At 48.0% G+C, this 13,871-nt stretch overlaps 1 protein-coding gene across 1 annotated transcript; it reads right to left on the reverse strand.

Annotated features, from left to right (window-relative positions):
• Positions 1-6,991: 6,991 nt before the first annotated feature.
• Positions 6,992-13,871, reverse strand: KLK5 (kallikrein related peptidase 5). Its single transcript, XM_028091535.2, has 5 exons — positions 13,799-13,871; positions 11,626-11,893; positions 10,566-10,822; positions 10,305-10,438; positions 6,992-7,147 (listed from the first exon to the last, which is right to left on the reverse strand). The coding sequence occupies exons 1-5, from the start codon at positions 13,869-13,871 to the stop codon at positions 6,992-6,994; spliced, it is 888 nt and encodes a 295-aa protein (XP_027947336.2).

Raw genomic sequence — 13,871 nt, forward strand, 5'->3', positions numbered from 1 at the left:
GAGGCCCCACACTAAACCCAGCAGCACTTGAACATTCAGGGATGCCGGTACATCCCTGACAACACTAGACATTTCCCATTCTTCTCATTTTCTCCAGCTTAATTCGTGTAAAGTGGTATCTCATTGTTGTTGACATTTACATTTCTCGGACAATGAATGAGTTCAAACATCCCCTCAGATGCATGTCAGTTTTTGGATTCTGCTGCTGCAAATTGCCTGTTCATACCCTTTACCCATTTTCCTGTAAAGGCTCCCATCCTTTTTCTTATTAGTTTACAGAATCTTCTTGCATATTATAGGTATTAGTCCCTTGTACATTATGAATATTACAAATAACTTCTCCCATTCTGATAAGTGTCTTAATGATCCGTTTTACTCTCCTTTTAATTTTGACATAATCAAACTAATGAATGTTCTGTTCTATGATCTGTGAGTTTGAAGTCTTAAGAAGTTGTTCTCTGTCACAGAGATTTGAAGATAATCTCTGATTTTCTGCTGTTTACTTTATAAATGTATCTTTCACATCTGGAGTCCACCTTTGTGTGTGGTGTTAGACAGAAATCTAGGTATATTTTGCTCTACACAGGGAGCCAGTTTTCCTGACACCATTTACTAAGTTTACCATCTTCCTCCCATTAATTTGGGTTGCTATTTTACCATTTTTTATAATTCCCCATATATTATATAATATTATATTGAATTCTGAACTCTCTCTTCTTGCGCTAATACTACACTTTAAAAAAATATATTATTTTGTGTTGCAGCCTGTCTTAATATCTGGTAAGGCAAGAAGCTTATTTCTTGCATCACCACTGGCCTGTTCTCCTTACCACTTACATCACCATGCAGGAAATACACTGGTCCTCTCCACCCTTAACAGGAACCATTTACCAACATCTGTTTCCTCCTGGTCTGGAGCCAGCCTTCATACTGAAAAAACATATCCTCATCCAGGAAGGGAAAGCCGAGCCTGCCCAGTAAAATCTGCACAATGTCTTAGCTCAGTTTTTGTTCCTAGAAACTTCATTTCTCCCTATCAGCATACCTAAAACCAGCTACAGTAGCCCAGATGCTGGAGGTTTTGTTCTCTCTTTTTCATGCCCAGATGTTGGGAGTATGTGCCTGGAGCAGGGACTTCAGCAATTCACCAAGAGTGTGGGCTTATTTTTGCTTCTTGCAGCTCCATCTTTATCTTGTGCCTTTTATCTTTATAGTGCAAAGTGACCGGTCCACTTCCAGGCACCCCCATTCCAGGCGGGAAGAGAATAAAGTCCAAACATAATGCCCACACTTTTATTGACAAAACAGAAACTTCCTAAGGAAACGCAGCCACTAGGTTTCAGCTTACATCTTATGGATCACATGGCCACCCACAAGGACGGTGAACATCTTTATCCAAGTTACGTGCCACCCTGAGCAATAGTTGGGTTTGTGTGTTAATCAACAACTACATCTCAATTTTGCCCAGGCTGCCCTGTGTTGAGTTAGACAAGATCACAACACATCAAAACGTCTATTTCTGCCCCTGGCCCACACACCTCCCTTCTGATCTCCTGCTCACCCTTGAGCCTAAACCTGACCCAGGATGCTTCCAGGCTCTGCCAACAGGAGGAAGAAGCATGGGGCTTGGGGGACGCAGTTGGAAGGGCAGTGAAGAGCACACTGCTTCTCCTAAATTTTCACCATAGCTTTGGCAGATGTTAGATCAGCATATTGCCTTTAAAATTGTTGAAAGAGGTGTGCCTGGGTGGCTCAGTCGTTAGGCGTCTGCCTTCAGCTCGGGTCATGATCCCAGGGTCCTGGGATCGAGCCCCACATCGGGCTCCCTGCTCGACAGGAAGCCTGCTTCTCCCTCTCCCACTCCCCCTGCTTGTGTTCCCTCTCTCACTGTCAGATAAATAAATAAAATCTTTTAAAAAAAATTGTTGGAAGGAACTAGAAACTCCCAAATGCCCATTTATGGTAAAAATGGGTAAATAAATTGGAGTACATTTACACAAAAGTATACAGTGCCATAATGAGAAGGGGATGTTTACAACCACAGACAAAAATCTGGATGAAGCACACAAATATAATACTGGGCAAAACAAGTCAAACACAAGATAATGCACTGTGATTTTATTTGTGTACATTTATTGTATTTCCATAAATCTATATAAATAAATTTATATCTATTCATACAAAGTTTATAAATGAGCAAAACCAAAGGATGATGATAAAACTCAGGAAGGTCACTACACTTGGCAGGGGCAGTGACTGCAGGGGGACCCCTAGAAGATCTTCTGGGGAGCTTGTCATATCCTACTGCCCTATCTGGGTGCCGGTTACAAGAGTGTCTTCTGTTTAGTGAAAATTCATCAAGTTTATAATGCTTTATACATTAATGCTTTATACATTTATAATGCTATAATACATTATTCTTCACTGAAAAGTTAATTTAAAAAATTGCTGAAAGGACGCCTATCCACAGACGCCCTTGGCTGTTCACCTACCATCCATTTTTCTCTTCTTTGATAACAGAATCTCCCTTTTATTCAGGGAGCAGCCCCTTTCCTCACGCCTACACTACTCAGGGGACTTTCTGATCTCAATCTCAGAACACGAACCCTGATTGGTGCAAATCAACCATGTGAATCCATTTCCCCTGGCCTGTGATTGGTTTAGGAAAGGACATGTGACCGAATTCTGACCAATAGGTATGAAGGGAATTCTTCTGGGGCTGTTTCTGGAAAAGCGTCATCTTTCTCTAAGATACTCACTACAGTCGTTGATCTTGAGGATGGTGAACCCACACGAAGGAGAACCAAGAGAAGCAGAAAGAAGTGGAACTGGAGACCTGACAGCCCTTGCCTGGAGCTGTCCTTACCTATATTTCTTGGTATGCAAAAGCAAAACCTACTTAAGACAGCATGAATTTTCTCTTGTTGCCAAAAGCAGATTGACTAACAGCATCATTTTGGAAAATATACTCAAAATTGCCCCTCAGCTAGCATTCTGCTCTATTCCAGATTTTTCCCTTAATATTCCAACTTTGAACTATCTCCGTTACCTGCAATTATGTCAGTATTATTTGCCCCTGTTTTGCACCACACCACCCATCTTGTACTTGCTTACAGAGAGCAGTCAAAGCTGGGCTAAGTCCACATCTGTCACAGCACACTGGATATTAATCTTAGATTGGTGACCACCAAGAAGAAGAGATGAATCATTGGTGAGGTCAATGGCCCCAAACCTGGCACCCCAACCTTTGTAGAATGTCCCCCCAAATTGTTGTGAGGAGTTGTAAATGGCTGAGCACAAGGGAGATAATTATGATGAGTATCAATATATCAATCTGTCTACCCAGCAGCCAGTTCTCACCCCCTTTTCCTTCTGGACAGAGACTGCACCCCACAATAGAGACTAAAAATGCCAGAAAACAATTTTTACGGCTTCTCTTGCAGCAACGGGCATTAGGACTCTCTCCCACTGAGACCCAAAGAGAAGTCTGCAGAGGTGTGTGTGTGTGTGTGTGTGTGTGTGTGTGTGTGTGTGTGTGTGTGTGAGAGAGAGAGAGAGAGAGAGAGGGAGGGAGGGAGAGATGGGGGTTAGGGAGGGATCCGGGAGAAGAACTTTATTTCCTTATAAAGAGAGCTCTGCTAGGAGAAGGTCTCCTTCCTGACTTTTGTCACAGTTGTGTGAGGCTGTGATGGCTGAAACTGTGGCAGCCATTTTATACCCAAGAGGTTACAAGCTTGAAGAAAAAAATCGGACATATTTTCTTACCCTTGCTAAAATGTAAGCTGAAGGAAGGCAGAGATTTTTTTAAAAATCTGTTTTGTGAATTACCCTATCCCAAGTGACTAGACTATTACCTGGCTTAGTATATCATCACTGAGTACATGAATGAATGTGAGGATGTTAGAGAAGAAAGATGGAAAGAACCTGGACCCCCAGTGACGTCACTTAAGACATCACACTGACCATGTAACTGTCCTTGCCTTGAGTTTCTTGTTATGCGAAATACTAAATGTCCTTATTATGTAAGTCACTTTTAATCCGGTGTTTTGTTACCGATAAAATTCCCTAACGTAATTCCTTTCCTAGAATGTTCCATTTCTGGGGCACCTGCCTGGCTCAGTCAGTAGAGCATGTGACTCTTGATCTCAGAGTTGTCACTTCAAACCCCACCTTGGGCCTAGAGCTTACTTAAAAAGAAAACGTTCCATTTCCAAGATATTCCCTGGAGTGACTTTCTGTGTCCACTCCTGACCACCGGGAGTATGTGTCTCGGGGGTTGAATCCACAGGTGAAGATCTTTACGTTGCAATCCTCTCATTTTATGGATGGAAAAACTGAGGTCCAGAAAGAACTGTTTTAAGAGTTTGCTCAGTCCTGTTTCATTGACTTCCATGCCCACAGCCTTCTTAGGGGCACTGCCCTGCCCACTGCAACTGGCGAAGGGATGATGGGGGGATTCAGGGTGTACTATGTGGCCCCGCCTTCCTTGGCCACAGCTGATTGGACCCAGAGTCGGCACCTGACCCATAGGCAGCCAATCAGGACTGAAGAAACGCCAGTAATTGGAGCTAGTTATCAGGGGCGTGCTATTGTAGGCCACATGCCCCCCAAATCTGAGGAGGAAATAGAGGATGCCCCTTGGAGAAAATGAGAAGAGGGAGACGTGAAAGGTCACTGCAGGAAAGAGAGCGAGAGAGATTCCACAGGCAGCTAGCTGCTTCTGGGCTGACATCTGACCATCCCAAGTCTTGGATATTCTTTTGATAACCGACTTCCCTTTTCTCCTCTGGCCAATAAGCAGCCCCTTTGCGTCCTCCACCAACAGGCGAATGATCTTCTTACACAGAAATCAGATCATGTCGCGGCGCCTGGGTGGCTCAGTCGGTTGAGCATCTGCCTTTGGCTCAGGTCATGATCCCAGGGTCCTGGAATCGAGCCCCGCGTCGGGCTCCCTGCTCAGCGGAGAGCCTGCTTCTCCCTCTCCCTCTGCCTGCCGCTCTACCTACTTGGGCTCTATCTTTCTGTCAAATAAATAAAAACCTTAAAAAAAAAAAAGCAGGTCATATTGCCAGCTGGCTTAAAAAACTCCAATGGCTTCCCAATCTCTTAGGGAAAACCATGAGGTTCCAGGTACACTGGTCTTCTTTCTGTTCCTGGGAAATGCCCAACCTGTCCCCATATCAGAGCCTTTGCCCTGTACTTCTGTCTGGAACACTGAGCCCCCAGATATCCACTGGGCTAGCCACTTGTCATTCTGTAGGACTCAGCTCAAATGCCACTTCCTCCCAGAGGCCCTTGATGTTAGTTTCTGATGAAACAAATTATCACATTTGGTATCTTAAAATAACATCAATTTACTCTTATTGTTCTGGAGGACGGAAGTCCCAAATGTTGCCACACTGGGCTAAAATAAAGACATAGACATGCAGGGCTGAATTCCTTCTGGAGGCTCGGAGGGAGAATCCATTCCTGTGCCTTTTCCGGCTCCTGGAGACCACCTACATTCCTAGGTTTATGGACCCTTCCTTCATCTTCAGAACCAGCTTAGCAGCATCTTCCAATCTCTCTCTCATTCCCACTGCCCCTCCCCCAAACTCTTTCTCTCTCTTTCTTTCTTTCTTTCTTTCTTTCTTTCTTTCTTTCTTTCTTTCTTTCTTTCTTTCTTTCTTTCTTTCTTTCTTCCTTTCTCTCTTTCTCTCTCTCTCTCTCTTCCTTCCTTCCTTTCTTTGTTTCTTTAAGATTTTATTCATTTATTTGAGAGAGAGAGAGACAGAGAGAGCAACAGAGATCACGAGCAGGGAGGAGAGAGATCATGACCTGAGTGGAAGGCAGACATTTAACCAACTGAGCCACCCAGGTGCCCCCCACCCCAACTCCTTCTTATAAGGACCCTTAGGATTACAATGGTTTCACCCAGAAAATCCAGGATCTTCTCACCACCTCAAGATCCTTAATCACAACTGTGAGGTCTCATTGCCATATAAACCCACATATTCCCAGGTTCCAGGGATTAGGCTGTGGACATCTTGGAGGTGCGGGTGAGGCATTATACCACCCTCCCACACCGTCCTTGACTATCTGATATAAATCGGTCCACTCCCCACAACAGTCCTCTTTCCTCCTGCTCTGTGCTCATTTTATTCATATCATAGGTAATGTATCCATCTACCTCTTTACTGTCTGCCTTCCCCTAGGAGAACGGGAGGCTTGTGAGGCAGGAAATTGTTCTTTTTTGCCTGTTGTAGTATCTCAGCATCTGAAAACTTCCTGGCACAAAATACTCACTCGATCAATATTTGTGAAGAAAATGTAAAGCAGGGGCACCTGGGTGGTTCAGTCGTTAAGCGTCTGCCTTTGGCTCAGGTCATGATCTCAGGACCCTGGGATCGAGCCCCGCATCGGGCTCCCTGCTCTGCAGGAAGCCTGCTTCTCCCTCTCCCCCTGCTTGTGTTCCCTCTCTCTCTCAAAAAATAAATAAAATCTTAAAAAAGAAAGAAAGAAAGAAAGAAAATGCAAAGCAGCTTGAGTGGATCTCTGTCTCTTGCAAGTGAAATACCCCCAAAGAGCAAACACAATGGTGCAGAGGGGAGAAGTGACTTGCTCCTGGCTGCCTAGTCATTCAGTGAGTGGGGGACACCACATACGGAGCTCACTTCTCCTCAGATGCTTTATTTCTGGGACCAAATTTGGGTCATAGCTGCAGAACAAGGACAGTCTCTGGGCCTGAGGAAGGAAGCATGGAGGAGACTGAGGTGCAGCCCTCACCTTGGTCATTCTGGGAAACTCTCTCTAGGACCTGACTGGAAAGATAGGGTCAGCCCAGGGCTGGGAAGGGGGACCCTGATTCCAGGAGACTTGGGGAGGGGCTGGAGAGATTAACAACCCCAACATCCTCAGGAAGGAACAGGGGTGTGGAAAGAGTGTCACGGTTCCTGCAGGAGTGAGGACAGCAGAGGGTGGGGCACACCAGAATGCCAGGTCCTGGGATGCCTCATGAGTTGGACTGGATGGTGTCCTTGATCCACTTAGTGAATTGGCAGAGGTTGGTGTAGACGCCAGGTCTGTTGGGCTGGGCACAGGGAAAGTCTCCCCAGGACACGAGGCCCTGTAGGGAGCCATTGCAGATCACAGGCCCCCCGGAATCACCCTGTGGAGGAGAAAGGAGCTCAGAGAGGCAGAGACGTGGGGAGGTGGAGGGAGGGAGACACACAGGTGAAGAAAGTCCAGGGAGGCAAGAGATAGAGACATAGAGGTGAAAAAGTAGAGGGGTGAAGAGACACAAAGACAGAGAGGGAGACAGAGATAAGACACACACACAGAGAGAAAATGTTAACATTTCCCTGTAAGTCCCACTTTGAGAAGTTCCATTTGTCCTCTCCACCCGACGCCACCTCTTCCGTGTGTCTCCCTCACTGGGTCTCTCTGTCCCTATTTGTCTTTCTCTATTCCAACCTTCGAGCACTGTATTTCTCCTACTGAGCACACTTGACATGGCTTCCTTTCCCTTCCTCATTCTTGGCCGGCCCTCGGCACCAACCCGTCTTGTACACCTCACCTTTGCAGAGAGGCAGCTCTCTGGCCCCTGAAGGATGAGGCTTTCTCATCCTGGGCACCACTGACACTGGGGCTAGATCATTCTTCGTTGTGGCGGCCGTCCTGTGCATTGTAAGATGCTCAGCAGCATCCTTGACCTCTATGCATTAGATGCCAGTCACGGCCTTCCTCCCCCAGGCATAACTGTGATAACAAAAACTATTGCCAGGTATTGTCATATGTCCCCCGGGGGTGGGGGGGGCAGGTTGAGGACTGCTTCCTTGGGTTGCCCGTCCTTAACTCCCCAAACTCCTGCAGCTACTCTCCTATAATAATACCACTCTTTACCATCATTTCTTATGTATGTTTATGCAAGATACTAGTATCAGTTATAAAGAAATCCAGAGCCCAACTTCTTTCTGTGTTAGCAGACTCTATTTCAAGGCAAAAGAGCCTGCCTGGGTGCACCTCTAAATTTCAACTCTCTTGCGACTTAATTTTTCTCATTATATTTTGTTTAATATCCCTGCAGAGTTTCCTTTGAGAGGCAGTTAGTTAACTGCCCTGAGCTTGGCTCCTCGTCTGTAAAATAGAGCTATAGTAATAGTGGCTAAGTGAGTTAATGAGCCAGTGTATGTGAACCACATAAAGCAGGGCCCACGTTATTATTAGTATAGTATTAGTGTTGTTATTACGTTTTGCTCTGAGTGGCCACACCCTGACCACATGCTGGTATGAAAAGCTAATTGAGGTCTGCAAAATGAAAAACAAGGTGCTAAACTTGGTTCCAGAAAAGCTAAATGGTTTTAAATGCTGACATTTGAGGGGCGCCTGTCTGGCTCAGTTGGTGGACCGCCCAACTCTTGATCTCAAGGTCGAGTTTGAGCCCCAGGTGGGCTCGAATAAAATAAAAATCTTTTGGGGGCGCCTGGGTGGCTCAGTCATTAAGCGTCTGCCTTCGGCTCAGGTCATGATCCCAGGGTCCTGGGATGGAGCCCGGCATGCATCGGGCTCCCTGCTCGGCGGGGAGCCTGCTTCTCCCTCTCCCACTCCCCCTGCTTGTGCTCTGTCTCGCTGTGTCTCTCTCTGTCAAATAAATAAAAATAAAATCTTTAAAAAAATAAAAATAAATTAAAATCTTTTTAAAGAATGCCGACATTCAAATTAGACGTGCTTTCTTCTGATACAAATCCCTCTGCCCATTTCTCTATCCAGATGTGCGTGTTTCCATATCGGGTGGGGACAAAGATGACATTGGGAAGTTGCTACAATCCTCTAGGTTTATAAAATTGGGGGGGGAGGAACTCTTTCGCAGCCATCGGAATGGGACAGGAGTGCCGTCTGAGGCCATAGCTTCCTTAGTAATTGCCAATATTACTGAAGTGTTCGTCCTGCCAGCAGAGAGCACCCTAATTTACATCGTTCTAGAACACTTGAGGGCCTGAATACAGGGGAAGGTCCTGATCCCTGCAACAGTTTACTTTTAATTTGTCATCCTCAACAGATAGAGCTTCCATGAGGACACAGAGAAGCTCTGTGTTGGGAATCAAGGAATATTTGTTGAACATTGGTCCCCACCCATCTCTCCAGGCTCAACTCTTACTGCGTCCACCCCCGCCAACTCAGTTCCCCAAACATTCTGGCTTTTTCTGTCCTTTGAGCCAGCCAAACTCCTCCCTGCTGCAGGGCCTTTGCACATGCTTTTCCTTCCCTTAGCCTTTGCAAGGCTGGCTCCTTTATGTCATTCAGTCTCTACCCGCCTCTACCCTCTACCCACCTCCCAACCACCCTTTTGAATATTGCCCCTCATCACTCACTATCATAAAACTATGTTTTATTCTCTGCATAGTTTTTATCAGTCTCTGAAATTACCCTATTTATGCATTTTCTTGACCATTGGGGTTTTTGAAATAGTTTTATTTTTTATTTTATTTTAAGTAATCTCTATACCCAACGTGGGGCTTGAACTCACAACCCTGAGATCAAGAATCGCCTGCTCTTCCAACTGAGCCAGCCAGGCACCCCAACCATTAGGGTTTTTTACCTTTTTGCCCCTCCGGCCCTTCCAACAAACTTGCAGTCAAGCCTCTTTATTAAACATTCTCTTTTTTTTCAAATACCTGGCAAAGTTTTTGTTTTCCTTCCTCAAGACAGTTTACTAGCATTTGTCAGAAGACTTTTATACTATAAATTTTGTGGGGACAAGATACTTAACTGCCATCTGCCTGAAATTTGCTAAAATAGACAACACTGTGATATCTATTCCATGAAGATTGCCCCCCTAGCAGTGATATCTGTATACAGTGCACAACCTGCCCAACCATATAAAGCAGACTTGATCTCTCCCCTTAGACCAGTGCTGTCTAATATGGTAGCCACTAGTCACATGGGGCTGCAGAGCGCTTGAAACATGGCTAGCCCAAACTGAGATATGCTGTCGTGTGATGCACATTGGATCTCACAGACTTACTATCAAAAAAAAAAGAATGTAACATATCTCATTTATAACTGTTTTATATTAACTACATTTTGAAATCATGCTACTTGGGATACATGGGGTTAAATAGAATTTATTATTAAGAGAGTGAACTTTACCTGCTTCTTTTTCACTTTTTAAAATGTAGCTACTAGAAAATTTAAAATGACATGTATGACTCACATTATATTTCTATTGGACAGGGCTGGGTTCCCAGCACTTAGCAAGGTTTCAGATTGCACTGTTGGCACTCAGGGTGTCTCTGCTGCATGAATGTAGAAGTCTTGAGCCTTACCTGGCAGGAATCTCTGCCCGCCTCATCACCAGCGCAGAACATAGTGGAATCTATCTGTCCTGGATAAGCCTCTTTACACCTGTTGGTACTTAGCACAGTGATGTTCAAGCACTGGAGGACCTTGGGGAATTTAACTGTCAGAAACACACACAAGCAGGGCCACTGTGAGCAACGGAGAAAGATGGGGAGGGGCAGTGCTCAGAGGCAGAGAGGGGGAGAAGGCAGACATGGGTGGGCATCAAGAGGGACCTAGACGCTCACCGTGGGGGCTGCTGGTTGTTCCCCAGCCAGAAACCAAGCAGCTGGTCCCAGCAGTGGGACAGTGGGAGGAGATGTTGATGGGCTTAACAGCCTGAGTCTGACGGATTCTTCTGTTCAGTTTGATGAGCATGAGGTCATTGGAGTGGCCAGGATGGGAATAGCCAGGATGTGGGATAGATCTGATCCCTTTGAACAACTGCTGCCCAGTTTCATAAACGGGCGACAAGGAGTGGTGGCCAAGACGAATTCTGTAAAATCTAAAGAAGATGGTGCAGATTACTAGCAACCCCGATCCCTATGCCCATATCCAGTGCTGAGCACACCCCAAATCTAGTCCCAACCCCGTCCTCACCCCATCCCATCCCCAACCCGAATCCTCTCCCCACACATAAACCACCACCTCTGCATTCCCAACCCTGATCTAACTACCCCAACCTCAAACCCAACCCTCCACCCCCCCCAATAACTCTAATCCCAACCCCATCCTCAATCCTACATCCATTCCCACCCCAGCCCTAACCCATCCCCATGTACCTCCACCCATCTCCAATTCTCCTAATGGCATCTCTGTTCCAGACCATCAGCATACTCATGCCCAGCCCCAAATCCAACCCATTTACATCCCTGACCCTAGCCCTAATTCTTCGCCCACCCTCAAACCATCAACACGTGCATTCCCAACTCCAAATCCAGCCATCTCCAGTACCATTCGTAAAGCTAAGCCCAACCCCATCTTCAAGCCCACAGCTATTTCCAATCCCAATACCATTTTCATCTCTACCCTACCCCAACCCAAACTCTAAAGCCAGTCTGAATCACAACTCCGTTCCAAACCACTCAACATATGCACTCCTCACCCCAAATCCACCACATCTCTAACTCCCACCCCCTACCACAATCTTCTCCCCAGCCTAACCCCGCTCTCCACCCCAACTCCATCCTTGATCCCATCCCAACTGTACCCCTTTCTCATTCGCGCCGCACACTCACCTCCATGCCCCTCCCGCTCGCCCCTGCCCTGCCCAGCCCTGCTCAGCCTTGCTCTTGGAGCCCCACTCACGGCTTCCGGCAGTGGGCCGCTGTGAGCAGCCACTGCGGATTCACCAGCACGGCCCCACAGTAGAGTTGGCTGGCCGGCAGCAACAGCGCACCCTGCCACGGCTGGGCGTGCATCTCGCAGTCGGTCCCATTCACAATGCGGCTGCTGCTGCTTCCTTCGTCTGCCCTGGTGTCCTCCTGGGCCCCAGCTCCAGTGTCCCGGGTGCTTCCAGAGGACCCAGTGTCGGAGGGGTTGTTGCAGGAGGTAACATCATTTGCAAGAACAGGCTCTGGGGGCCGAAAACGGGAGGGGCTTGGGATAGGGGCGGAGCTTGGGCTCAGCGGGTGGGTCTTAGATCCAAGAGGTGGGACCCTCCAGAGGTCGTCTCACCCCCGAAAGACTCTTATATTGAGGAGGGGATCGGGCTCAGGGCTTTAGGGGCGGAGCCTGGAGTCTAAGGGTGAAACCTGGAAGAGGGGCAAGGCTTAGAACTCAAGGACAGAGTCCAGGATCAGGTGGTTTACTGGACTCTGCACCTCAAGGTTCCTGGGAGTGGCTAGAGCTCAGTGGGCGGGGCCAAGGCAGGTAAAATTGTACATTCCCAGGGGCGGAGCCAAGGTTCAGGGGGCGGAACCTGGGAATGGGCCGGTGACCAGGGCTTTAGTGGTGGGACCTCGGCTCAAGAAGTGGGGTCAGGCCTCAGCGAATGAGGTCAGGGCTGGAGGGGGCAGTTTGAGAGGCCAGGGTCACGTGGGGAGATCGAGTCTATAAAGAGCCCAGACTTCGGGCAGGGAGGTAGGGGCTGGGTTCTAGGAGCTGCCTACAGGACCGGAAGTGGACCGTGGCCAAAACGGGGAGAGCCATCGAGGTGGGGCCTGGCTTGCGGGGCTGGGGGGTGCACAGCCCAAGGGGACCCTGACTGTGGATAAAATCTGGAGTAGCAGTGCAGCGGAGGAAAGGGGGGCAGAGTTAGAGCCTCTGGGCGGAGGGAGAGTTGGGGGAACAGAACCAGGAAAGTGCTCAGCTAGAGGGGCCCGATGGCGACAGAAAACAAGGCTCATTTTGAATTCTCAAACACGAACGTTCACCTCCTGAATCTTCCTGGCAATATCCTCCCCTCTACAGCCAGACAGAGATACTCCACTCCATCGCCCGCCCCCCATAGTCTGTGTACTTGTTCATATTCTTGCTGATGACCCACAGATGCCAAGCGCCTGGCGCACACACTCCAGGAAACACGCACACAACTGCTGTCGCAGATAAGCACACACACAGTTGCATGAGAGGCACACCGTCTCCACCGGGGTAGCTACGGGCGCGGCTCCGGCTCACGGTGCACACACTTTCCAGGCAAGCACACTAGGCAGCAGCCTCACAAGATCTCGCGCACCCATGCAGTGTCTCAGGGACGTGTGTGCATCTATGTGGAGACCAGCACAGGCTCTTCCGCACACGGGCACGTTGGCATGGTGACAACAGTACCCTCAGTAAGCCCAGCAGGGCACAGTGCAAGTGACCTAGCATCATCCATCTTCACACACCCACCACCTCATAGTGACAGACACTTCAGCACACCCAATCCCTTAAGGCAGGGATGGAAACTCCACCCACGCAGTTGCCCCATCACACAGACAGTCCCCTATTAAACATGCAGTCACAATCACCCCGACATAGAACCTCAAGCGATCACACAGCCCAGATAGAGCCACACATAGTCCTGCACTCAGCGGCAATCACGCAGCCCCAAACCGTTCCTTACCGGCAAGCACCTGGCTGCGCGTTTTCACCATAACAAGCACTTTTGTTACAAGAACTCCAGATACCCTCAGTCACACAGAGCCACACACATAGTGTGCATACAATTACTTGCACAGACATTGAGTCACACACGATCCTAAACGCACACACGCCTAGTCACACAATCACACACACAGGCTCCAAGCGAGTGCACCAGTTACAAGCAGTCACTTGATCTGGGGAAAGGCACCCCCCCAAAACACACACAGTGACAGGCACACAGCTGCACACAATCGCCCAAACATGAATACGGACTCAGACTCACAGTCACCCAGTCCTAGAGCCATACCCCATCACACAGAGGGCCCCTGGGACAAACACTCCAATGTCACTCAGAGAGTCACCCACAGCCCCACCCACAGTTAGCTGACAGGTGCACAACAGGGGTTCTGGTTACCTGTCACCCCCAGAATCAGGGCTGTGATCAGGGCACCGACCATCCACATCCAGGAGTGTCCTGCTGGAGCCAT

Source organism: Eumetopias jubatus, unplaced genomic scaffold (assembly GCF_037043125.1).
Source record: "Eumetopias jubatus isolate StellerSeaLion01/CBP00866 unplaced genomic scaffold, mEumJub1_p1.0 scaffold_10, whole genome shotgun sequence".
Classification (NCBI taxonomy): Eukaryota; Metazoa; Chordata; class Mammalia; order Carnivora; family Otariidae; genus Eumetopias; species Eumetopias jubatus.

What these genes read in the sequence shown, in the direction of transcription:
- KLK5 (XM_028091535.2), bottom strand. Translation starts at nt 13,871, where the DNA reads ATGGCTCCAGCAGGACACTCCTGGATGTGGATGGTCGGTGCCCTGATC. An exon ending in CCTGATTCTGGGGGTGACAG is followed by an intron (nt 11,894 to 13,798) that starts GTAACCAGAACC and finishes TTCGGCCCCCAG; the next exon opens with AGCCTGTTCTTGCAAATGAT. An exon ending in GCGGCCCACTGCCGGAAGCC is followed by an intron (nt 10,823 to 11,625) that starts GTGAGTGGGGCT and finishes CATCTTCTTTAG; the next exon opens with ATTTTACAGAATTCGTCTTG.